The sequence below is a fragment of the Ixodes scapularis genome, unplaced genomic scaffold, assembly GCF_016920785.2.
Source record: "Ixodes scapularis isolate PalLabHiFi unplaced genomic scaffold, ASM1692078v2 PGA_scaffold11__112_contigs__length_91849675, whole genome shotgun sequence".
Taxonomy (NCBI): domain Eukaryota; kingdom Metazoa; phylum Arthropoda; class Arachnida; order Ixodida; family Ixodidae; genus Ixodes; species Ixodes scapularis.
Window position 1 is genome coordinate 45,342,507 of NW_024609837.1, and position 26,821 is coordinate 45,369,327.

At 45.9% G+C, this 26,821-nt stretch overlaps 1 protein-coding gene across 7 annotated transcripts in view; it reads left to right on the forward strand.

Moving 5' to 3' along the window:
• LOC8040733 (probable histone-lysine N-methyltransferase CG1716) overlaps positions 1 to 26,821 on the forward strand; it is a 113,068-nt gene that overhangs the window by 30,351 nt on the left and 55,896 nt on the right. For all 7 annotated transcript variants that reach the window (XM_040504848.2, XM_040504847.2, XM_042288900.1 and 4 more), the window contains 4 exons: positions 11,888 to 12,447; positions 16,312 to 17,420; positions 19,792 to 20,271; positions 22,336 to 22,614. In XM_040504848.2, coding sequence (XP_040360782.1) covers positions 11,888 to 12,447; positions 16,312 to 17,420; positions 19,792 to 20,271; positions 22,336 to 22,614 — 2,428 coding nt within the window. The remainder of the gene's footprint in view (positions 1 to 11,887; positions 12,448 to 16,311; positions 17,421 to 19,791; positions 20,272 to 22,335; positions 22,615 to 26,821) is intronic.

The following is a 26,821-nucleotide window of genomic DNA, read 5'->3' on the forward strand; positions in this document are numbered from 1 at the left end:
ATTCCTGTCGCCTTGCATAATTATGAACCCTACATTCCGTTGTAATGTCCTTTTTCTCCTGCAAATCTTAGTCCTGCCCTTCCTTGTTGCCTCGACCCTTGTCAGACGGGGGTCTCTTCTCGGGCCCGTCTGCACCCAGAAAAACAAACCCTGGCTCTATGTCCTGTCCTGTCACCTTGTGGGTACGTTGTAATTAACACCATCCCAGGAGAAAGGGTGGTGTGCTCCAGTCCCGTAGATCTCCTGGTTGACATCCATCACATCGTACCTAAGGGCCTCCCTCATCTCTTGTATAACTCCGTTCGCCTCAATTATCTGCCTGTCTACCTCTGGCCCCCTTCCCTGGAAGGCTATGCCTGAACCTTTGGGATGGTTCACAACTCAATCTGCACCCCCCCCCCCCCCCTCTCTCCGAGACAGCCCGGAGTTTCACCACACCCGCCTATGCCGCCCCTTCAACTTGAGTATGTCATTTACACCCGCGTCATTTACCCCTGCACACTTGTTCAGTGCATCGGCGAATTGTGTGTCGTGGAGGTAAAAAGAAATAGACACCAAGTGAGGGAGTACAGAGGGACATGGGCTGGTCGTCTTTTGAGAGCAGGGAGGCAATTAGTAAGTTGAAATTTGAACAAAGGTCGACCGAAAGGGATGATACCCGCTGGGCACGGAAGGTATTCAAGTATTTATACGTGACAAGTTTAAACACAAAATGGAGAAACCGAACCCGAAAGCTAACATTTAAATACCTACACACTAGTGATGGGGCTGAGTAGACTACTTCAGCGGAAAAAAGGGGGTGAAAGAGGAAGAAGGAAAAAGTGGGAGGAAAGAATGCAGGAAAAATCAGCTCTAACAATGTACAGGTCACAAAAACAGGACATAAGAAAGGAAAATATGTTTGACAATTCACTGGGAAGTCCTTTGCTGTTCGAGGCGACAATAGGAGTTTTGAGGACGAAGACGTATATGGCTGAATTTCAGGAGACAGACACATTATCTGCCGCCTGCCATAATGATAGCGAGACACTAGAGCACATGGTTTTAAAGTGCACGGGGCTTCGCCCTGCCCTCTCTGAAGGGGTAACGGATTCGGCCGGGGATCTGGGTTTTGCTGGCGACGATGGAAGGACGGAAGAGAAAAGGATTACAGTTACAAAGAGGCGATGAGAAGGTTGGTGGAAATTATGGAGGGAAAATTAAACAATGGGGACAACTAGCTAGCACAACTGGGGACAGGAGAGACAGAGGAAAATTAAAACTCCCTCCCGCGTGGCTCCGGCCCTAACGCCGACAAGGTTTGACGAGAGGAAAATTGGCGACTCCTTTGCCGGGGGGAAAATGCGGGAAAGGGGAGGGGGGGGGGGGGGACGTTTTAGTTTTTTTTGCCCGATCCCTCGAAGGTCGTCGTGGTGATATCCCTACTGCCTGGTGATAGCCAGGGTAATTAGGGGAGGGAGATTGTTCTTAGAAGGGCGGGAGGAATCATGTTTGTCTTCGTCTTTTTAGACTTGGAATAGGCGGCGCAAGCTACCGCCCGCCATTTCCATGCATCCATCCATCAACATAGCCTGCAACCTAATATATATATATATATATATATATATATATATATATATATATATATATATATATATATCAGGGGTGGCCAAACCGCGGCTCGCGAGCCGCATGCGGCTCTTTGCTGGTCCAAGTGCGGCTCGCGGATCTCTCGTAAGGGGACCGCCCCCCCCCCCCCCCCCCCCCGCTCCCTTTCCGCGTTTCCTCAGGAAAAAAAAAAGAAGTAGGGATTTCAGAATGAACCACACTGCAGCTTGCAGTTTGGCAGCCTTGTACTCCCATACCTACAGTGGTACAGCCTTGTGCCCCCATACGTAGAGTCAGACTCTGAACAAAAGTAAAGTTTGCCCTTCCCCCCCCCCCCCCCCCCCCCCCCCGCGGCTCTTCGAAGCTCCGTGGTTTTGTTTGCGGCTCTTAGGCCAGGCCAGCCTGGCCGCCCCTGATATATATATATATATATATATATATATGAGAGAGGGGGGGTTGAACTGATCGCCGGCGCGACTCCTAGTGTCCTGTTTGGACAGGCCTCTACACGTGGAGATGCAAAAGCCTGCCTCCTTCGTGAGGAATGGGGCGGAAAATGGGGACCCTCATATCGTACCCCATACTCTTTATGCCTCCGCCTCCCCCCCCCCCCCCCCCCCCCCCCCCCCAAAGCCAAAAAAAAAAAAAAGAACGTATCGCTGACGTTAGCATCCGCCCAAATGTAGTTCTAATAAGGTGCGAACGAGAGCCGAAGTTCCAGAACTCGCCATCATCTTCATCAAAAGTTACGAGTCATTTTCTGAAAATTTTTTACTGGGAAAATGGGGCCCGTTCTCGGCAACTGGCGGCATTCAGCTCGATGTATTCGAGGGCTCCGTCGGCCGCCATTTTAACATTAAAACTTTCAGAAAAACACTCGTGTAAGTTTTTGAATAAGAGAAGGGTCGGGTCTGTAACTTTGGCTTCTGGTGGGGGACCGCCGGCGATACATTTGTGCGAAGAATGAGCGTTCGGCAATAAACAATTTATATTTGCGGTGATGGAAAAAGAAGTTAGTGGTTGAAAACTAAATTCTGGTCCGTCGACGCGTGCACTAAAGGCTCGGTAAACGACGCGTGATTTTGAAGAAGGCCTCTAGGCTATGGCATGCAAATTGTAGAATGGGTAGGAACGCACCGGTTAGAAGTTTCTCCACACGCTTCCAGGCTGCTTCCTGCAGGTCCACGTAACTGGACATGACCAAAACCCGGCAGTCTGGATCCGGCATCCGCCATTCCGAGAGCGAGAAGTGTGTCAAGGATATCTGACGTCACACCCCCCCCCCCTTTTTTTCCCCTTTCTTTTTTTAGGGGATTAAGGCTGATTTTACTTTTTTTTCTTTACATTTCATTTATTTAGTTTCTTTGAAATGCTTTTCCTCTTCCCTTCCTCCCGAATCCTTTCCTCTCCCTCTGGATGAATACATAGATAATAACAACTGTCCTTGTTTTTTAGGCACTCATTGCTTTATTGTTTTTTTTTTTCTCGTTTTTTTTGCGCGTTTTTTTTTTTTTTTTTTCTTTTCTTTTTTTGCGTGACGCCATTGGTGGATCCCCGACCTCCGAGCGGCAAACACGCCGAAGCCTTGACGAAATTCGTCGCCGCCCCGCAAACGCTGTAGACGCGTCCGTCTTGGCGATGCTGACGCAACCTAAGCGAAGGGGGGAGTGGATGGATGGATGTTGTTTCGTGGTTCAAAGCCACGCCCTCAGCGAACGAAAGCTACACTGTTCTACAGATTTCAAAACGGACATTAAAGACGTTTCGTGGAACGCCTTTTTTATCGAACACCGCTTCATCGAACGCCGCTTCATCGAACGCCGCTTCATCGATCGCCATTTCATCGGTCGCCGCCTTGGGATGTCCTCGGGATGGCCAATAAAGAGGAGAACAATGACTTAGATTATTATTTTTTTTTTTTTTTAGAACCCGTGATTATCGGGCGCAATTAGAGAAGGTACGTCCCTTCAAGGGCGGATACTCTCGTCCTTGAAGAGCGTCTTTGAAGCAGTGACCTGTTTCTGTGTCGCATAAAACAGGAGGAAAAAACAACACATCTTTGTTTTTTATTCGGCAGGACTGTGAATCTGCCTGCTTGTTTACCTATGTTCTAAAAGGTGTAGCTATTCTCCCAGGATATAATGAAGACAAGAGTGGTCGTACACGTACAGAATTAAAAAGGCGCGAAGGAATATAGTTTAGTGTGTCTTTTCAGTGAGTAACTTTTATGCGTGAGCAGATAAGGGGACGAAGAGGGAACAGTGTGTGTCTTTTCAGTGAGTAACTTTCATGCGTGAGCAGATAAGGGGACGAAGAGGGAACAGTGTGTGGTGGAGAACATACGCTTATCTTACGAGAAGACAATAGGTCGTATATTCACGCAAACTTTGTTTAATCGATAGCCAAATTTCTTTTTCTTTTTTTGAAGGAGTGACCATGGCAGTAATTTTAATTGTGTTGGTTCGACCAGTGTCAGTCAAGGTCTAAAAATCACTCTAATGCTCAAAAGTATGGTAAAGCGAAATTCGATGAAACGGCGTTCGGTGAAACGGCGTTCGGTGAAACGGCGTTCGATTAAATGTCCACGTATTCTCCGAAACCGCGTTAGACGAAATGTCCGGAACCCGCTCTTTCATGTCGAATCCCGGACAAAAGCTCACCGGACAGAAGCTCACCGGACAAAAGCTCACCCATTTTTTCACACACCCGGACAAAAGCTCACCAGGAGAAAATTTCATGCACGTGTGCGGACAACTTAGGTGCATGCGTACGACACTAAAATACAACGATAAATTAAATTAAAGAAAACCCATGCATTCGTAATGAAGTGGCATTGTGCCTAACCTTTATGTGCGCGTTTAGCGTGACATAAGCGCAATGACAAAGCGAGGTCAAGAAAGGGTGACTTCGCTTCTTCGGTCACTCTTCGGGTTCAAAAACTTCGGTTCACGAAGTTTCTTGGGCGTGGCTCACGAGTGCTCCGGCATAACTTGAGTCAAGGAAGCTTGATCTTATCAGCTCCATTCAATTTCAGTGACCAAAATGTTGGTCCCAGATAGTTGCTTCACTGCCTGTAATGGCTTATCGTCGACACCTTTGCATGGAATGGGATGCCAGTTCTCATAAAAATGGTGGAATGCCCATCGCGTCCGTACTTTATAACAGCCCGTGTTTCACCCGGGGTAGAAAAAAAAATTGAGGTGAGCTTTTGTCCGGGTCTGGGAAAAAACGGGTGAGCTTTTGTCCGGTAAGCTTTTGTCCGGTAGGTTTTGTCCGGTTACCTTCATGTCGGTGCCTTCTCGCTCGTGCTGTGGGCTGTAGTGCTATCTGAAAAGTGTCCGTGATTATTTATTTTTTTATCTGTTTGGTTGTATTACTTTTTCTGCTAAACCCAATTGAGCGTCACGTTTGAGAAGCCGGAAATGTTATCCGGTTTATTGTGGGCTTCGCTGTGGATCTTAGTCGAGTACGACGTAGCGTTTCGGAGCCACGTGTTCTTCAGCCCACGCCGTGTCACAAAGAAGCCGTCTGTGGCCCCGCTTCTGTTGGCCGGCTTCGTTTGCACGCGTTCTTAGCCCTTCATTTGCGCGCATGTTTGCTTACATAACGTCTTGGCGGTGGCCGCTGGAGAGAGCGCAAGCTTTAGCTCCGCTAAAATTACCCGGGCTACGCGCTCTACGTGTCGCAATATTTTTTGTTTCTTGCTCTCTGATTTGTTTTTTGAACTTGACAAAGGCAAAAGAGGACAAAGCGGCGTAACAACGCTCCCCTCCACCATCCGACTTCGCTCTCTTCTGGGCGTGGGTCTGCAAAAGAAAGTTATCACGGTGAAAAAAAAAAAAAAAAAATAGTTTGGAGCTGACAGTGCGTTGGAAGCTACGTGCTCGTTGAACCAGTCACGGCTCTATCTGTCGTCACCTGATAACGCTGCCGTGCACGCTTACGCCCAGAAGAGAGCGAGGTCGGGTGGTGGATAGGAACGCGTTTGATTGGTCCGGCGTTCACCCCACCGCACTGTCGGCGTTGGGGTGAACGGCGGGCGCGCCTGACGACGGCACCCTACGAGGTGCGTCTCCTCGCTTCCCTAATTTGCCCGCAGGGTGCGTGTGCTCCCCCTACCAGAGCTCTCTGTCCCCTATTGCACCGCCCTCCCTATTTTCTTTCTTTCACTATCGTGAACTGGTCTTTCTCTTTTTGCTCGCGTCTTTTTGGCACGGTCCGACGAACTAAAGCGCTTGTCGCCTCGTTTCACGTGGCGGCGTCGTTTTCTTTTCTCCGAATCGGATAGATGTTGAAAGGAAACTTTTGAAATAAAGTTACAAATAGACCGAGCAAAAAAAGAAAGGCAGGTGGGTGAGTGGGGGAGGGAGGTGTAGGGAACTTTAGGATGACTGTAACCGAAGGACGCTGCTGAAAAAGGAAACTCGCTTCTCGGCAGGTGTTCATCTATAAATCCGGTTTTCGGCAGCCTTCATTAGTGAAGACGCTGTGTGCTCGCTGAACCGATCGGGCGTCGTCCTTGCGTCGCGTGGCGTGTTTTGTGATACACGTACTATCATTGAGCAAGAGACCTTTGGTTGGGGCTAGTTGGTACATGAAGACGCCAACTGAAACAGGACGAAAAAAGACGCGGACAAGCGCCAACTTCGGACTGGTGTATTCTAACGCCATATATCGTCTCTCGATCACCACCACTTATAAGACACCCCCAAGCAACAAGATAAAGGTTCCTATCACTCATCACACGCAGCCATCAAGAAACACAACCTATTTGTTCGGCAGATAAAGTGCTGGTATGCTTACGCGGTTGTCAGCCGCTTTTTTTATGCGGAAAGCTTCGGTTATTTCCCTTTCCATCTTCTCATTACCTCTCTTAAAAAAAAAACCTGAAAAGAAAAAAAAAATTTTTTTTTTTGAACAGACTGGTTGGGACACGCGTGTCAAATGAAATAAATTTTACGCGAAATATATATATATATATTTTTAGAGCAATATTGACGGCGAGTTTATTTGAAATTCTGCGCGCGAAGTCAAGGGTCATTCCGGAATGACCATCCCGATCCAACCTCTCCTTCACGCGGCTGAAATGATGAGAGAGAAAACAAGTGGAAGGGAAGTCACTGCCGACTAAATCGCGTAGAATTAGATTTTTTGACACGCGTATTCCAAGCAAACTGCTAAAGAAAAAAAATATTTTTAGGGGCTTTTTAAGAAACCTTGTGCGCTTTTCAGACCCACGTCGTTTGCAGTGCTCCATAAAATGTCGGTTTCCCTGCTTTTCACAAAGCAGCGGTACTGGCATCTTGCGTTGCCAGTAAAAAACTGTTGGGCGTTCCTGTTCTCACTCGATATAAATTGCAAATGACCGCAGAAAGTGTGCGGCAATTGACAGTGTTTGCTTTAGACGGAACTGATGGAGGAGACGTGTGTGAGGAGATGTGTGCTTTGGTGGAACGAGTGTGCGAGATGTTGCATGTGTTCGAAAAAAAACACAAGACGGGATTTTTTTTTTTTTTTTTGCGCGGCACTCTCTGACTAGTACAGCACAAAGACATCTTTGTTTAGCGCTAGTAACGTTTAGGCGCAGGGCTAACGCAGTTCCACGGGAAAGGACACGGTTTGGTATGTGTTCGTATTATCACCTTCTGGCAGGAGCACATGATCAGAATTTTTATGGTTCGCGGTTTTTCATTTTCAGGTCCCTAATTCGTTCTGGCTGTACAATGCTGATCGGAAACCTTCCAGTATTCCTTCGGGCATTGCAGCTAGCCAGGCCACCTCCTCTGACGCATTTTTCGGGAACCTGTGCACTCCGCCGCGGGGTAGCCTTTCACGCAGCACCGGACGCTGCATACCCCCCCCCCCCCCCCCCCCGCACCCCACCCACCCACGTCACTCACAAAAGTCCACTGCGTGACCTTTTCGAGCTCACACCGTTTCGAGGGATTTGAGATCGCTGAAAAGGTCCTAGAAGGACTTCAAACTCGAAAGTGAAACGCCGTTTGCTCACACAGCGGTAGGCGGCACGCACGGAGAAGGCCAGTTGAACGCGAGCGAACACGACACTTCCCGTTGGGGCGCTTCGGAGGCGGGAGAACTCGAGTTGCAGGACGACTCAATCTTTGACGTCACTGCACTGGCGCGGATCTCTCGGAAACTTCAAAATCGGCTTTTGGAATTTTTTTTTTTTTATTAAACAAATATTGAGTTTCCGAGCTTTGACGTTCCCAAACATCAAAATATATGATTTTAACGTGTCACTGTTTTTTTAAAGTAGCGGTGCAACGATTTTTGTACTTTGGTTAAATACTGCTTGGAACGGATCCCTGACGTTAATGACCCGTGAAACACCCGTTCGTTTTTCACCACACGCAGTCGAAGTCGCAGAAAAAAATTGACGAAAAACGAGCAGCGTTCACCTCGTCAACTCGCAGCCAGGGCAAGAGGCCACGTGGTCTGGAGCCGATTATACGCCGAAAATGTTGATCGTAGCCGCGCGCTGGGGGTTGGCAAGGCACAGTACATACGCTGGGTTCCAGACAGTGTTATCGTTCGGCTAGTGTCGTCATTGCAGCGATTGGACACTGGCCACTACCCGAATGCCTCTCGAGCTATCGATCATCACGAGCCGGAATCGAGTGCCCGCGCAATGCTCGGGTCCAATCTATGAGCCCCATTCAAATATCGTCACTGGGCGAAGTTTGGCGAAGGAGATTGAATGGAAACGTTCGCTTTTGTCTTTGAAATTACACCGCAAGAAAGAAGTTTCCTGGCCTGTGGCTTTGCGTGCGAGTATCCTTGAGTCCCATTAGTGACAGTAAACTCGTGTAAAGTAATAAAAAAAGAAATCTGTGTTTTGCGAAACACTAAAGCTACGAAAATAAAAATACAAAAAGGGGGTGCAGAGGTGTCCTCCACTCCATGGGTTGTTTTTTAATTTTTTTTTTTTTAGGGGGAGTTTTAAATTGGGTTTCGCTCGGCTCTGGGCGTCTGACCCACTATGAACAGGGGAAAAAAAAAGGGGGGGGGGGGGGGGGGGGTTGTTGTAGCTCGGCGATGGTATGTCCAAATGTGAGCTTACTTTGGCAGGGGCTGGCGGCAGACAGTTTTATTGGAGGCCACGCGTGGCCGTCTCCTTTTGAGGACCCGAAAAGGGCAGGGCGGCTGCAGAAAAAGAAAGACCCCATTGGTACGCTGTCGCCCTGGTTTCTTTCTTCTTGTTGCTTTCCTCTTTCTTGACACCGTGTTCTCCAGGACTTCTGCCCAAGGCGTAATTGTGCATGGCGGGTTTTTGTTTTGTTTTCAATATAGGGATTGGTTTCGGGAGGCGAGATAAAAAGATAGGTCGGGGGATCCTTGGGGCGCGTGCGCTTTCCGTCGCGTGCTCTAAAACAACCCTGCTTCGCTCCTTTTTGCTTGTCAACCGCCGTCGGTAGGGTCCCTTGAAAAGAGCCGACACACGGAAAGCGCCTCGAGCTTCGAGAGAGGGGTTCGTGAAATAACTTCGTCCCTCTTTCTTTTTTTATGTTATCCTTTTGAGCATTGTTCAGAAAGGGAGGTTTTTCGATGTTTGTATCCGCTGCAACGTTTTGTTCTTCGAGCGGTGCGCGACTCTTCCCGGGAGGCGGCGTTTTTTTGGAATTGTCTGCTAGCGCCGCGGGCGTAGCAGACGACTCGTGCCTTTTTACCGGTCGCGGATTGGTCTCTGCCGCTGTCAAAATGACCGCGGCTTCTTTCATTCCTTGGAGGGTCTATTTCTGCTTCGTCTTGATGTTTTTGTTGTTTTTCATTCCTGTCACCGAAGAAGCGGGGAAACAAAGTTTGCGGCGGTCAGTTTCGCGCCTGCGATCGAACCGTGAAGGTGGCGCGTCCGGGATGTTCCCCGGATAGTTTTTGTCTCCGGCGTTCGAAGTTGCGGGAGCATGGAGTTGTTTTCTCGGACACCCGAATTCGTCGATTTCGGCGGATTTTGCTTCGGACCATGCTATGGTCCGGCTGCCTTCATTCTGGGGCTCTTCGGGTGAGATTGAACTCTTTTTAAGCGTCGTTTTGGACTACAAGTTTGGCCGAGATATACGAGGAGTCCTCGTTGTCTGCTACGGCGGCTGCTACTTTTCCTAGCAGACGACTTTCGCGCTGCTTTCAGTGTTGCCTAGCGGTAAATTGTTTGGTGATCGCATTTTCGAATTTATTTTTAAATATTGAAAATGATAAAATCCCTAATCAAAACTCCTTAAAAAAAATGTTGCGTTTTTTGTTTTTTTGTTTTTTTGCAAATATGTTTGCGTTGTTTGACCTAACGCACAAGGCATAACTTTTTCGAAGATTTCCAAATTCCATCTCTTTTGTCCTATGGTGTAATCAGTTCACTTAAGTTGTCGGGGCTCATCAAGCTGTTTACCACTATACTTTTTTCCCTTGTCACCTTTTCAACATTTCTTTTTTTAATAAAGGTACTATTAATGCTTCACAGCTACCATATAATCTCGTCCTTCTCGCGGATAATTTATCTTTTGTGTTGGCATTAAACTTTTTAGATGGCTGGGCGCTAATTACGTCATATTATATAGTGTTTTTACATCATTGCTTTGTTATGCTCACCTCTAAAATAAATATTTGTCGCTCGTAAAGCAAAACAAAACAAACAAACAATACATCCTGGTTGCCGGCCTGAGAAGAGCGCTTCTCCCTTTGCCTTGTTGCACTGCGGTGAGGCGGCAAACCCCGGACAAATTGCGATTTTCCTGAAGCTTTGAGGCGCGTTTTGCATCCTAAGGTCATCTATCCATCGACAGTTTCCGGAAACTTGTAGTCAACTTTAAAAAGAAGTTGGGCAGTCGAGACTTTGCAAGAGCCAAGGAAACATATAAAGTTGTTTTATGTGTCAAGTTATTTCTCTTAACTGAAATGGGATACCATCAGAGTCGGTGTTTATGAATCTTAGTGCTGTCTTGTTATTGGTGGTCTGGGAGGTTTGATAAAATAGCCGTGGAGTGCAGAGATATAGCTCACAATACATTTTTACGCAGCTCGTTATTATTTTCTCATTGCGTTGATTGTCCACGAGTGCCTACTCACTTGACTTCAGTCATCTATCCACCCGCAGCTGGCCACATGCCACGAAGGGTCATCGAGAGCTGATCAGGATTAGTCTAGAGATGGAGCAGGAGGGGGGGAAGGGAATGCATGGTGGCCATATTGTGCGAGAAAGAGGGGAGAGGACAAAGGTTTATGAGAGTGCATCACGATAATCTGGTGGGCTAGTTGGTTGATCATATTGTTGAATTAACAGCGCAAATACGACAGGAAGGAGAGACAAGGGAGACAGGATAGAGCGCTGAACTAATAACTGACGTTTAATGAAAATGAGAAGGAGGAAGAAGAACCGAAAAGCATTCTTCGGTTCTTCTTCCTCCTTCTCCTTTTCATTAAACGTCTGTTTTTAGTTCAGCGCTCTATCCTGCCTCCCTTGTCTCTCCTTCCTGTCGTATTTGCGCTGTTAATTCAACAATAGGTTTATGAGAGGTGTATGGAGGAATGAGAGAAGGCAGGTGACATATAGTGAGAGGGGCAGCATAAGGAACAATGCATTCATTTCATGCTATTAGCTTGATCATTAATCATTGGCAGTGGTTTCTGGGAGTGTTTTCTTCAAGGATCAGGGAAGATTGGCAAATATTACAAGGTTTGCACCTGCAGTCATATTGGGACATGGCAGTGCGACGAGCCACAACCCTCTGTCAAATTGTATGCGAATGCAGTTTATGTATGAAGTATTAGTCATACTTATATTTGGCTGCACGTAAAGCAGGGTAGCATGCAGACTTGTATGTTGTGCATGACAGGCAACAAGATTTCAACTCTTTTTTTTATGTGTATTTCATAGTTGCTTTTTTTTTTTTTTTTTTTTTCCTGTTTAAATTATTTGTGTACGATAATAAAGTTATCCCAATAAAGTGATCTGAGATTGTCCAGATAATGCAGAAATTATCTGCTTTTCAGCCAATTAATTTTTTTTTATAAGAACTTAGAGAGTCTTCTATAACCCAAACAAACAAATAAAGGTCTCAGTTACTGCATTGCTTTAAAGACGAGGCCTGGCAATCCTGTCACATAGCACAACTAATAAAAAAGTGACTGCTTTTTTGTTTTCTTTTGTAATTGCAGTGTATTTTTGGTTTTAAGAAATGAAATTTGAACACTTTAATTGTAAGCAATATAAATTTGACCAAAAATTACATGCATAAGAAAGATCCGGTGATGAACCAAGCTTTCCCCCTCCCCCATTTTCCACTTCCAGGGAAGAACAAGACGACGGAAAGAAGAACCATGTGGGTTCCAAAATCTCGCCCAAGCTCACGCGGTTTCGTCTTCGAGGGCTCCAAGCAAAAGACACATCCAAGGACCTTGATGCCTCCCAGAAGTCACCTAGCGACCAGAGGAACACCCTGGATCGTACATCGACGGCGGGCGACGCTCGAAGAGCTGCGCCTGCTAGAGACTTTTCCTCATCTGCAACCTCGTTATTGCCATCTGCAAATTCCTTATCATCGTCTGCTACCTCGTTTTCGCCGTCTGCAACATCATTTTCATCGTCTGGTGTAGTGGCCGGCAGTGCTCCAGCCAAGAACTGCGTGGTGGTGGTGTCGGTGAATCATGGTGCATCCGAGGACAGTGACCATGAGGTCCTGGCGGAGGACTTGGCCGCGGAAGAGGTGGCGACGACCATGGAAGTGGTGACCATGGAGGTGGAGACGACGGTTGAGGAAGAAGACGGCGGGCGCTCGGCGGACAGTGGCTCGACACAGGACGACTCCAGTTTCACTTCGGCTACGGATAGCCAGGCGTCGTCCAATGACGGTGAGTCGACCCGACTTCGGGCTTCTTGCGTCTTTTTGAAACTCTTTCCGGACTTTATGAACTCAGAAGTGTGTATTGCTGTGGGGTTGCGAATTGTGCCTGGTTAAAAATAACCGTTGTGTATAACTGGAAATTTCCAGTTGGTACCAACTTGGAAACGATCGAGTTTAGTCGTCATTCACTTCACGAATTGTTCATTCCAAGTGGATTAATTTTTTTAATTGGTCATACCATTTGGAATCTTCGAAGTCTAGTTGGCACTGAGTCAATTTATGAATCATTCCAATTAGCTTGCAGTTATTCAGTTGGGGATATCAATTAGAATCAATGGATTCCAGCTGGTACTGAGTGAACCGATAGACCTCTTGCAAAATGTATAACGCCTCGACGACAGGGAATTTCAGGAACCCTCGGTACGGGTCACGCGCTTTGTCGTTGCGACTGCGCGTGAGTCGCGGCAGCTACCGCCAGCAGTCGTTGCACTCATCCGCCAGAAAGTCGTCCGTCGTTGGCGGCATACTGCATCTGTGGCAGCTAAGCGCATCGCGACAGGTGGGGCTTTCCACTTATTTGAATACGTTATTCGTCGTAACTTACCTTCACGTCTTGCAGTGTCACGAAATACACTTATTTTGCACTGCAACAGTGGGAAGGTTCGGCTAGATTCAACAAAGCATTGGTGCAGCAGACGACAGAGCCGGTACAAAGGAGAGGGATGAGAAATGGGCAGCCTCACAAGATAGCCAACGCGATACCCCTCTCCATTTCCATGCGCTCGTCGCTCGTCCGACTTTGCTTTCGGCTGCTCGAACATTATTGTCACCATGGTAACCTGCACCTACTCGCTTATGCCACGTGGTAGTGGGACGAAAGACGATGGGAAAGGCATACAGAGGACTCTCATTATTCGTTGCACAGCGCGCGCGGGCTTTTGGGATTTTTCCAAATGGTCTTTTGGTCAGTCCATTGGGTTACATTTTTTTTTCAATACTGTTACAAACACTTTCCATTTGGCACATGATCTACCAGTTGGCCATACACCAATTGAAGTGAATATTTACAATTGACAGTTTATCCACCAGTTGTTTCCAACTGACAGGATTAGAACGGAGGGGGGGGGGGGGTAGATCCTTTAGCGTGATCGCGCTTCGTACCTCCGATAACAATTTGGCGCATCACGACGCTCAAGCATGCACTTGCAGCCAAAGCACAATGTAAGAGACATCGAGCATGGAAAGACGCCTCACCATTCTCATCTTGCCAGTGACTAGAGTAGTAGTTGTTTTATAAAGGAATATAGAGTAATTTTGTGAACAGTGGTTGTCTGATATTTCAGTTTATGGGGATAATTTTAGGCTTTCTGAAATTGATAGTGTTTTTGTGATTTTTGGGGGGATCCGGAAGGTAGGCTTTTTCGTCAATATTTTAGACTACCATCAAATTCTGCGGACCACTGACGCCACTTTCACTGAAAAGTGGGTTAATCTAGACGTGGGTGCTTTTCCGGTCAAATCGGGAGTCATGACATATAATTTGGAGATTTTCCAAATTTGAGAAATGTTAGTTGTGGGCATTTGAATGAAGTGGGCTGTTTTCTAGGTTTGTTTCCCAAAAAAGCATATAGAAAAAGTCAAACTACAAAGAGAAAAAAAAAATATTTTGCAGTGTTTTCTACTAAAATGTTATGGTGGGCTAATTGGATAAGCATAATGAACAATAAATAGTGCGAAGAATGCACACAGTCGAAGAATAAGGATAGAGCGCTTGTCCGTGTGTATCGTTTGTGCTATTTATTGTTCATTTTTTCATTTCTCGTCGAGTGTTTGTGCAACGATCGCTCGAGTGTGGTGATGGTGTCTATTGATTGTTCTAGAACATACTCCAGTTTCAGAACATGTGCTTTTACTGTGACTACATCTGGCCAAAGCGGCTCTCAGAGCTGCAGTCTTGTGCCTGTTTTCTTGTTAGGGTTGCTACAGGGTTATCCCTTTTTCGTCTTCACATTCTGAATATGTTGCCATGGCAGTTTCCATGCATATCCTTTTGTGTATGTAACCTCTGAAGCCTTGTCAACCGCAGATGCAAGTTTCACTGAATGTCCCTTTCATATGGGTTAGAAAAAACATTGAAATCATCCCAAGAAAGTGGTACTTTTTTAACCTCCTTATATAATGTCGTGCATTAGTAAGCCATATGTAAAAATTTTTTACACTTTATATTTACTATGACTTCTTCCTGATGAAGTTAGAAGAACAAAACATGTAATGCAACAACCTTCAGGTGGTCCTTTGTGAGGTCACAAAGTGAAAACCTGAGTAGTATCAGATTTATCAGCTGTCAATTTTGATTGATTTTGTAACTTGAACTTTGGTAGCTTTCTCAATATGTTTACAGCTGGAATGAATTTGTGCAAACGTTCACATTATAAAGAAGTCAGTTAAGACACAAGCTTTATGGATTGTGTTTCTTTTAATAATCTATAGGTTTAATCTCCTTTTACACCCAGTATGCTGTCTCCTGATGTTGCATTTTCTTGTTCCGGTGGCTGGTATTCATAATTGAATGTTCGGATTACATCTAGTGGTGGTCTGCGACAGGAGCATGTGTGGCTTTGGTGGTACTACCACTGTGGTGGCTATGCACCTGCTCCTACTGAATCATCTCTCTCTGTACAGAGCTCTTACTGGGGAATGATTTCAGTCCATTTTGGTGGAACAGAGGGGAAGCTTCGGGGTTGTGACATATATGACTCTACACATGTCAACTTGTTTCTGGTACATTCACGAGGCTAGCACGATTTACACAGAACTGCAGCCCCACATTGCTGCGAGAGCATGTTGTTTCATCTTGCATCTCATTCGCATTCACTCTCATGCGACTGAGACAGCAAACGGCTTTAGATGCGTTGAAGCGCTGTGCAAACTGCACTAGCCTTGACAATGTGGGCAAATACATGGCGCTGAGCATAGACCAGTGAAGAGTAAACCTTCTGCGGAATGTTGGACACCCATCCACAGCCGAGTGACTCGGCATCTTTCGCCTGGGTGATAAGCGTCGGAAAGGTGTATGTAGTCTGTTGCAGGTCAAAGGGCAACTACAGTCAATTCCGAAAATTCTGGGATTACGAGCGATTATCATGTCAAAACTACTAATAACGGTTTATGTCATTCGTTTTTCGAAAAGTTATATATAGCTTTCTTGCAAACCTTGCAAAACCAAAACCTTGCTTGTAGCAGGCAACATTTTTCCTGCCCGTCAACTACTGGACATCACGTGGTACGGAGACGTCGGCTATGTCGTCAGCGAAAGCGGCAGACGGCACCCCACACTCTCTTTTTTCTCTCTCGACCTCGCGCTCTGCGCCTCGAAAAGTAAGAAGCAAACAAAACAATTCTGCCAGTTGTTGACGTTCCAGACAGTGTTGACTGTGTCCATGCAGCAGCATTGACTGTGCTGCTCCACGCATCGCCCGCTAGATTGGGCGGATTTTGGTAATTGTGGAGTTGCTCCAACCTTGTTGGCCGGTTAGGCGGAATTGCGTCATAATATTTTACGTGTACGCTTTTCAGAGGATGCAACGTGGACTGCATTGTTTTCTCAACATAAAAATTTGTCCGGAATTGCCATTAAAATAAAAGCAGGACAATATCTTCCCACAAAGCCTTCCACTCTTTTCACCTTACCAGAGCGAACACAGACAATGAGGCGAGTGGAGAGAAGGAAACAACCAATTGTAGCGAACAGAATGCTTTGGGGGAGGGGCTTGTTCCGCTTTTCGAAACCTGCTTCTTAACCCATAGTGGGGGATGCGACGAATTTTACATGGGTGTATTCTCTTTCTTTCTCTCCTCTGTCGGGGGACAGGACTGACTGTCAAGAGACGCAGGGGCAGGCCCCTGAAGGGCTCCCAGTCCCCCAAGGTGTCGGGGGCGAAGACGATGGAGTCCGCCGCTTCCTCAAAAGTTCCGGCGACGCGCCGAAGCGTCAGGTTGCGCAGCGGTGACGGCCAGCGCTCCAGCAGTCCCACGCCGGCAGCAGCCAAGAGAGGACGCCGTAGTAGGACACCCAAGGGTCAAGAGCCGGAGCCTGCCAAGCAGACGACCAAGAGGCACCAGCAGGAGACTGCCAAACGGACGGCTAGGGAACCCACCAGGAGACAGCAGCAGGAGGCGGCTAAAGAGGCTACTAGGGTACCAGCTAAAGAGCTGGCCAAGAGACATCATCAGCCCGATGTTGCGAAGGAGACCGCTAAAGAGGTGGCTAGGGAGCCAGCTAAAGAGCCGGCCAAGAGACAGCATCAGCCCGATGTCGCGAAGGAGCCCGCTAAAGAGGCTGCTAGAGAGCCGGCTAAGAGACAGCATCAGCCTGAAATCGCGAAGGAGACGATTAAGAGACAGCATCAGCCGGAGCTCGTGAAGGAGACAGCTAAAGAGACGCCTAAGAGAAAGGAGCCAGCGGTGGTCAAAGAGACACCTAAGAGGGAGGAGCCGGCGGTGGTCAAAGAGACGCCTAAAGAGATAGCCAAGGTGCCGCAGCCTGAGTCAGCAAAAGAGGTGACTGTGGAGGTACGTCAAGACATTTCTGAAGACTTAGCTGACAGGCAGCCTGAGGCAACAAGGGAGATGGAAATGGTGGTTGTCGAGAAAGCTTCCGGTCAAACAGATGTGAAGGCGTCCGAAGAGACAGTTAAAGAGACTGCCAAGGAGACGTCTAAGGAGACGGCTCAGGAGACATCGGAGGAAGCTGTCGAGACGAAGCCTGGAGTTCCACCCAGTATAGTGATGACGGAGCCGGTGGAAGAGGAAGTGTGCACTCTTGGTGAGGTTGAGGAGGAGGAGAAGAAAATCAGTGAAGAGGAGACAAAGGTTGAGGCAACCAATGCTGGTCAGGTCATGGATGTGGTGATGGAAGAACAGCAAGGAGACCAGAAGGAGGTTGTCATGAGACTCGAGCCACTGTTGGATACAGAAAAGGTACTAGCCTATGTTCTCTTTTTCCGTGTTCCTCCCTGGACTAAATTTTAATGCGTGGTTTGAAATCATACTTTTACCTTATCAGTCATGACATACACCAGATGTTTAGCTGAGGCTTTTTGGACGTTTTTTTTTATTGTGCTAAATTTAGAAGGAAAAAGATCTGCTAACTGATGGTTGTTTGCTAGCACTGCATCTGCTTTTGCTATGGCAATTTATGTAAAATCTAACCTTAACAAAAAGAAAGTTAGGATGTCACCATTTCAATGTTCCACCATTCCTTTTCGTTGGTGGTGGATACAGTCTTTTGCTACATTATCCAAGCACCAAGGTGTAGGTGTAGCACTAGGGTGTAGTTTTTTTTTTTTTTTTATCCACCTGTTGGCACCTGGAGTAATAACTGTTCTAAAGTAAAAACTTTGGAGACAAGTGCCACTTCGCACATGCATCTGTGGGTGCTTTATTTTGATTATTTCCTTCTAGTCATGTGCAAATAGTGGTGAGTTCGAAGCGAGTTCATAGCGAATTGTGGTTTTGGCCAAGTATACTATTCGAATTGAATATTGAATATTTTTTTCAAGCCTTTCACTACTGTTGCACTATGTTTAAAAGAAAGAAAACCAGCTAGACTCGTGAAGGTTGTTCCCTGGCTTCCACTTGTTCATTTATAAGCTATTTTTAGTCCAACTACCTATACTTATGGACTGTGACCTCAAAAAGCTTGATGCCTTGGGATGGCAAGTAAGTGATGGATTTTATTAAAAATTTAACCTAAAGAGGTGCCCAGCTATACGTAACTGAGTGGATTTACAAATCTTGCTGTATGCAAATATTCTTCAATATCAAATTAAAAAAAAAAAAAAAAAAGTGATGAATGCAGGTTGTCAGGGCATCTCTGCCTACCATATATGCTTGCGTAACAGCCAGTTTATTTTATTTAGTTAGAGTGACCCACAAACAGCTTGACGCCTCATTAGCGGTGCACTTATCAGTGTCAGATAGTAGTAGTCAGATTGTTTAGACACGACAAAAGAGAATGGAAAGTTAGCACAAAACAGTGGTAGCAACACACTTTCTAAATTTTTGTTCTTCATCAAAAATATCTTCGCTAACATTCTTGCAGGTCTGTTCTAAATGATTATACGTCATTTGAAGGCGTGTCATGGGTGCTGCGTGATATAAATCAGAAGGATAAAAAAAAAAGTCTAATAGACATACGAGGGACGTTCAAGTAGACGTGACATTGCAGTGCTGGTGAATTAATGGTACCATTTACAAACTTGTATAGAAACATCAATCCACGGATCGTCCTCTTGTTGTGCAATGTGTCCAATTTCACGCGGTCACAAATCCTTTTGCAACTGTAGAAAATTCTGTTGAAAATATAACCGAATTATTAATTTTGAAAATTTTACTGCAACGTAGATATCAACATTCCCGAAGTTTACGTTCCTTTTTAAATAGACCAGGCGCGCGCTTTTTCTCCCAAGCACGGAATTGCAATATTCATACTATTCCAACTGTTAATCGCGGTTGGGTTACTCCGTTAAATGCACTTCTTACTGAGCATCGGTGCACAACAGAGAAGCAACAGCCGCGGAGATAGTTTCTGCGGGTGTTGCTTTTCCGCAGCGTTCCTATGCTCGCCAAGAAGCGCAGGAGCTAACCCACTGCAATCAACACTTCGGAAAATATGAATATCAAAGTTCATCTCGAAGGGAATATGGAATAGTGTATTATTAAAACTACTACTCGAAATTTGGAATATTGGTACAACACTATTTACTTCATATTTTAATTTCATAGTGATGAGGGTAGCACGTGCAGCGTGTGTATGTACGTCCCCAGCATTGTACTTGGCGGTCTTGTAATTTGGAGAATTGTTTATTACGATCAGCCAGTAGACTATCAAAATGCAAAATAACAAGAGTTTGCAGTCAGTATGAGTGACGTCTGTTATAATTAGGGTCCTGTGTTTTTGGATGAATCTGGAAAACTGCTAAAAATACACGAAGGTCCAATTCTTGTCAATATCAATTTATCCGATATACTTCATATCTCGAGGTCACAATGTCAAAAAAAGAAAACCAATAATCTACAAATAGGTTTGGTACAGTGTCAGTCAGTAATCCTGAGTAGATGCCTTTCTTTCAAACCTCAGACTACTAACAAGAGGGATACCATTTGTCTCCTCAGGTGTCCCATTCAGGGCAATGGGTCATTGTACTTCGTATGTAAAGCAAAAAAGAAATTGAAAGACACCCGGGCCTCTGAATTTCACAAAAAATGAACTCCGACAACAAGGAATCCTTGTTATAATTTAGTGTCTGTATGTGTAGTTTGTGACTCATCTTTTGCCCATCCTTATCAGCGGCGCGAGGACAGACTCAAGAGCGACTGCTCGGACAGCAGTCCAGAGTCGCTCCCGGCGACCAAGGTTGAAGTCAAAGAAGAAGACGAAGTCGTTGCCGCGACCGAATCTGGAACAGCCGAGCCGCCGCAGCCCCGAGCCCAGCCCGAGTCCGAGACAGTGTCCGAGGTCGAGGCGCCACCCAAGCTTGAACAACCGGTTTCACCCAAGCCGGAACTTGGTGACGCGTCCGAACCGAAGTTGACTTCACAGCCGACAGAGTCCAAGACAACTTCGAAGCCGGAAGTGGAGCCGACAGCAAAGCCGGTTGCCGTCGTCGAAACGGCCGAGCACACGACCACGGACGAATCGAAGAAGATCCGCGATTCAAAAGTGGGGGAAGAGGGCCCGGATCTGGAAGCTGAGGAGGTCAGGGCCGTGTCTGCGGATCACAGGGACCGTCGTTATTACAGCAGCCCCGAGAAACCGACCGTGAGCCAGGTGAGTTGAATCATTTGTTGCGGAAGTGTAGGAGCTTCGTGTCCCTGGTATTTTGAACGGCACTGAAGCTCCGTGCCGTTCGAGTGATCACCCGATTGAGAAATCACATTAATCCGACCAGAACCCAATAAATTTAGTAGCTCGATATTTCACGGCTTCTAAAGCAACTTCGTCACCCCAATAGATATCTGCATCGTAAAATGCTGAGGTTTTGGGCTGTAAAATACTGTAAAATACCGAGCATGTACCTATGACGAAACTTGACGTGAGAGCAGCAGTGCAATTGAAGCAGGCTCGATGAGGGTGGCGCAGCTGCACTAAAAATTGGGGTTCTATCAGACCCCTATACTGCTTCTATACTGTTCATACAGGATCAAGCCTACCCTACTATCTGCCCCTTCTGCTGTTCTGCTCCCATTCCTAACAGGCGCCCGCCCTAATTTTTTCACGATTATCTCCGACTTTTGCTCGGTGTTTTACGGTAGTATCCTTCAGCATGATTGTGCGCAGGTCAGTTCGAGAACGCTTCGTTTCTAGCATATTTGTGGTTAGAAAACCTCGAAAACAAAAAAGGGAGTGACTATTTCGACGTCTATTTTCAAAACATTTATAAGTATTAGTATCTTGACGTCCGTGACGCCGCTTCCCAAAGACGTGAGAATATTTTAAAAATCATTTTGACGTCCCCTGTCAAATTATATTTAATTATTTTGATGCCCTAAACTTGGTGGCTTCAGACTGGAAGGTGATCGAAATTGGGTCAGTGGCGGTAAAAAATAAATAAATATATATATTGCCTTGCTTGCAGTTGGTGTTGCAGTTCAACACACATTTTCCGACGAGTCCCATGCAATCGACTGCAGTGGCAATGCAAAAAATCTTCTCAAAAGTACAACTCGGCTCGTTTGCATTCACAGCGCTTTATTACAGCGACAGATGTTATAAGTTCTTTCCATCGCTAGAAACGACATCCAGTGTTGCAGTTAATTCTTGTCGTCGTGAATGTTGAAGTTGACATTGTGGGGCGTCCTTCGCCGATGCTGCCAAATCCTTCAAAAAGATTGCCCGCTGCCGGCAAAAATCGAACCTGGGTCCGCCGAGTGCGAAACGGAGGCGTTGCCACTGGACTGCCCCGCGGCGTTAACAACCCGTTCTATACTTAGGGTTTTTGTAGTACTTGACGCCTACTGTGTGTGCTCTCAGCAAAAGAGAAAAAAAAATAGCCGACTACAAATAGCTGTTGTACCCCTGTCAGTGCCAAGAGCTCGTGCCAGGAGATGCTCTTTCACGCACTCCGGAACAGGAAATAAATAAATGAAAAGAGGCAAAAGCTTTTTGAACGAGATGGAATGAAACGGAAGCATTCGGAACAAAACAGATGTCTGCAGAATGCGACACTGATGCACAACGACTTCGTCTTGCAGCTGTCGCATGACTTTACTGGGGATTAACGCAGGACTGCTCAGATTGCTCAATCCCGATCATTTCGTAGCCAACCAGACTTATTTATGCACGCATGGATCTTTTGAAGACACGCTCACACGGTACTGGAGGCATGGAGGCACCAAAACCTTTCCAAACTTTGTGTTACGTAGCGTGCACGCTTACATTCGTTATGTGCAGGAAAGATAGAGGGATGTCCAGCTTCCCTTTGTTGTGGATGACACATGTGCTGAGATGACACGCGAGAGCTCGGAACATCGCCGCCGGGCACCTCACGTCTGAAACTGGCTAAGACATTTCCAATGCCAAGTAGTACCGAAGCTTCTTAAACGCACGCGACATAGCGACACAGCGACACTCCACTTTGTCAGCGCAACACCAACAACATCATCAGGAACTAAAGAGAATGAAACTGCTTCCGCTCCACCTTAGGGCAGCATTGACGGGGGACGCCTAAATAATGAAGCCACCATTTTAACGTTTTACGGAAGTGGCGTCGTAGACATTGAGATAATTTACGAGACATCTCGACGGCGGACGTCGAAAGAGTCGCTGCCTAAAAAAAACGCTTTCAATAAGTTATTCGAACGCGCAACGCGACGTCGTCTCGTGGATCCGCAGGACGAAGCGCCCACCAAAGTCCTGACCCCGAGGTCCGCCCGTCGCAAGTCGCGCTGGGAGGACGCCCCTCCCAACGACGTCTCCGAGCCAGCCGTGGCGGCGCTGGACTTCTCTGACGCGTCAATGGCGCTGCGGGACGGGCACGCGGAAGGGGCAGGTGCATCGACGTACGACACCGGTGGCGCGGAGGGTGTCGCCCTCCCGCCCCCTCCCCCTCCGAGGACAACTTCTCCGCAGCGCAAAGAGGGAGCCGTGGACGCGTCTGGACGACCCGAGAAAGTGAGTGATGATTCTGACATGGCCTGGACTGCAGGTCACACTGCTAATCCGAGCTGAGAATTTCCATTGGGCTCCAATTGGACTTTTTCTATTGGTACAAATTAGGCATTTTGGACAGCCAATGGTAATCATTTGGAACTCTTTCAGGTTCCAAGTGGAAAAAATAATTCCAATTGGTCAGACCAATTGTGCTTTTAGTTGAAACCTTTAAAACCATTTGGTTCCAATTAAAACCAGTTAGAAGTCCAATTGGATCTATGGGAATTTTTAGCTGCGTTACATTGTACAAAATACCGTTTGCAGACACCATGTTTCTTCCTTGAATGACGGTCCAGCCACATTTCTTCAGTGTGACATCCCCCTTTCTTTTTTTTTTCTTTTTTTTGCCAGGCGATTTATTATGGTATCGGAATATTACCCAATTAATATTTTGCTACAAAGTCACATTTTTTTTTAATAAAGCCAAAAAATGCAACTGCTCGAAACCGGAACCCCCTCACCGCACTGAGAAGTGGAGAGGACAGAGTGAGTGGCAGAAGTCATGTGGCTACACCTGACCGTGCAATTTTTTATTTTTTTTTTTGACGAAACAATGAAATGCGTTGCGGGAGCGGGATCTATTTGCTGTGCGATTCCTTTGCAATTATGTGTTCCACTCGCTGTTCTGTACTTCAAGATCAGTTGTTTTGTACTTGTAAGTTTTGGCAATTAGTGGTGAGTGCCCGTGGTGAATTCCTGTGATCGCCTCTGAAAAGAATACTCCCAAGATGTTACGTGAAGAGCTGCCTCACATTAAATTTGGCGGCCGCGTCGAAACCTTAGAAAACGGCCTGTGACCACGGAAAAGAGAGCGAGCGCGACTCACACCGGCCAGCTCGATCGGTGGTTTTCGGGCGGAAAGAAACCCAATTTTGAGCCACAAATTCTGTTCTGGGTAGTTGGGCTTTCATATGTCACATACAACTAAAAACCTCGGCAAGCATAAATACCCTGTCAGTGTCCCTTTGGAAGGGCACTGACAGGTCAAAATCTTTTTATTATTATACGAAACGATTGAAAACGATGCCTGGACATCACCCTCAAAATTTGAAACTTGAGAACTCAGTATTTGTGAAGTAATAAAAACAATTTTCCAAAGCCGAATTTGAAGTTCCTGCGTGATCCGCGCCAGTCCAGTGACCTCAAAGAATGAGTCATCCTAGAACTCGAGTCTCTCTCACGCCTCCGTGTCATGTTCGCCCGCGTCCTGCGGTCAACCACTTCATGCAAGCAGACGACATTGCGAGTAGTGTCACTGCGAGCAGACGACACTTCACTTTCTAGTTTGGAGTTCTTTTAGGGCTCTTTCAGAGATCTCAAGATTTGAAACGGCATGAGGTTGAAGAGAACCCGCAGTGGACTTTTATGAGCGAAGTGAAGGGTCACGTTGCTCCGGTTCTGCATGAAAGAAAGGCTGCCTTGGCGGAGTTACCACAAAAACTATGATACTCAAACACCAAATCCAGTTGTTTTGACCGTATTGCTACTTCCTTTTCGAAGTCTAAGGGGTCATTGGGCAGCTAAAAAAGAGAACTTTGTCTGATTCCTTAACTCACTGATCATTCTCAGTGCTACATGCATCGAGCGCTGCCATGTGTTCCAAGGGAGGACAAAAGCCAGGGAGCAACACCACGCCAAACTCCTTTTTCGGTATTTAAGAAAAAAGGGCCGTAGTGCGTTTGCAATTGCGTTAAAAAATATCTTTCATGAATTGCCATTATTAAATATTATAGAAATGTCGCTTACAAAGCTTATAAATTTTATAATCGATTATGTCACACAAAAAAAAAAGAGAGGAGGTGAAATGCGGGAGAGAAAGGCGCCAAAAATTAAAAAAAAACATGCACGTGTGGGTTAAATGTTTTTAATAGATTCTGTTTTTTTTTTGTGTGTGTCTGTGACTACAACTTGCATCGTTTTTGACAATAAAAACATATACAACCTTTGGGGTGCCAGTGACCCTTTAAAGGGAAAGTGATGGGGTATTTATGCTCGCCAAAGTTTTTATTTATACATGACATATGAGAGCCCAACTACCCAGAACACAATTCACGGCTTGAAATTCGTTTTCTTTCCTCCCAAATACCGCCAATCAAGAATTGGCCGCTTTGACTTGCACTCACTCTCTTTTCTGTGGTCAGAAGCTGTTTTCTATGGTTTAGACACAACCACCAAGGATAATCAAAGTCGTGGATCATCGAAGGCACACACTCAGTACTGAAAATAGACTGAAAATAAGACACCTATATTTTGTGGCTTTGAAAACGTTGCAAAAACGTCAATTAGAAAAAAAAAAAAAGGAAAGAAGTTGCACAGTGACGTGATTTTTGGTACCTTTTTTCCCCCTCCATAGTTCTTCTTCCTCCCCCGTCCAGTTTCGGTTTCGAGCAGTTCCGTTTTTTGTCTTTATTAAAAACATATGTGACGCTGTAGCAAAATATTGATTGGATAGACTTCTCACACTTCCCGCTTGGCAAAAAATACAAAACAATTTTTGGGGGGTGTCACTGTCCCCTTAAGTACATTACACTTAAAGTACTGCTGCAAGCAGGTCTAGATAACTTGTAGAGTCTCCTGCAATATGAAAGACCCATTTGCCTTTTCAGTATAGGCCTGTGTGTTAAGCCCACACATGCCAGGCACATATAATTTTGAGGTAGGGGGAAGAAGAAAGGTTAATTACTTTTTTTGTACTAAGAAATGTTGGCCTTGTCAAAGCGAATTTGGCAGATCCACTTTAAAATGCATTTTCTAATGGTTCTTGCATATTGCAGGGGGTGTACCTTACTTGAAGTATGTGTATTTTCCGAGTATGTGTACTTGTACTTTATTGAAAGTATTTTTTCGGGTGCATTCCAAGGAAAGTACAAATCTTGGCCTCAAAGTACATTCCCCAAACTTGAATAAAAGAAAACAGAAACAAATGGCATTCGTCATGTGAAAACATGCCATCGTCTTTGGAGACGTCATCTGGTCATTTTTCCGAGTGAATAAGGGTGGCTATAAGGCTGACACAAATAAGTGCTTCGTAAGTCGTTTGTGTTAAATAGTTTGTCGGGGAGAGTAAAACAGCTACACTCTTTGTCAACTTGACTTTATCTGACATTTTCCGCCATTTCGGTAAGTAGCTGATGCACCCCCATTACCCTTGAAACAATGCATACCAGTTTAAAAAACAAACAAAAAAATCTATAAGGGAATAAAATGGCATCCCGAAAGAATGTGCTAAAAAGTACTTGCACCTTGCTTTGAAAGTACACCCGCTGGCGATATGAAGGTGAACGCCGGACCATCGACAGGTCCGTGCTATCAGCGCCATGACGCGGCTGCCGTGACTGCTCGTTTTCTTAACTCTCGCTTCGGTGAGATTAAGCGCCAATTGGATCGAGCGCTCTTCTCAGCTCTGCTGTTACTCCCTGCATGCACCATCAAACGTCTTGTAATCAGTTGGGAACATGGCTTACTGCCCACTTTATACCATTTCAATCGTCACACTTCAGTGTTGCCAGTAGGGGCTCCTGGTTTGAGAAACACGATGAAAACGAAATTCGAAAATTCAATAACTTCGCAAATTTTTTTTCTTTTTCACACAATACTTGGGGAACTAGAGTCATGTCTATCGTTGTGTTAAGTCAATTTTGAGGCAAATCAGCGACCACGAAAAAATCGCTGGAGTAACCCTTTAACCGGAACAACAGAACCTCTCCGTTGCAAGGCCGGGCTTCTTTAGATGAAATGTTCACTATTCCAGTGCCTCAAAACTTGTAATAGTGGACTATTCCAATACTATGTTGAAGGCTCGTAATATACTTGGATATTCCAATACCTCGTTTACTTGTAACACAGGACTGTTCCAGTAGCTTGTGGCATGTCCCAGTACAGAAACGAAATGATGTGAACACGAGCTCTCTACCCTTCGCTTCAAAGTCGGCCAGCGAAAAGCGCAGTGCGTATCGCGCTCGTGACATCAATAGTTCTCGCATGGTCAAGGGTACTGTAGTTGCAAGCCTTGACGCTTGGTGACGTTAATGCGTGACCATCTCGTCTAGTAATATCTGAGGACTGTACGCCTTATGGCCTATACATAGTTTTACCGTAACATCATTTGCGGCCATGCCGGTATTTTATGTGTCACGAGCGTTTGCCTCACCGTTTTAGTTTCACACCG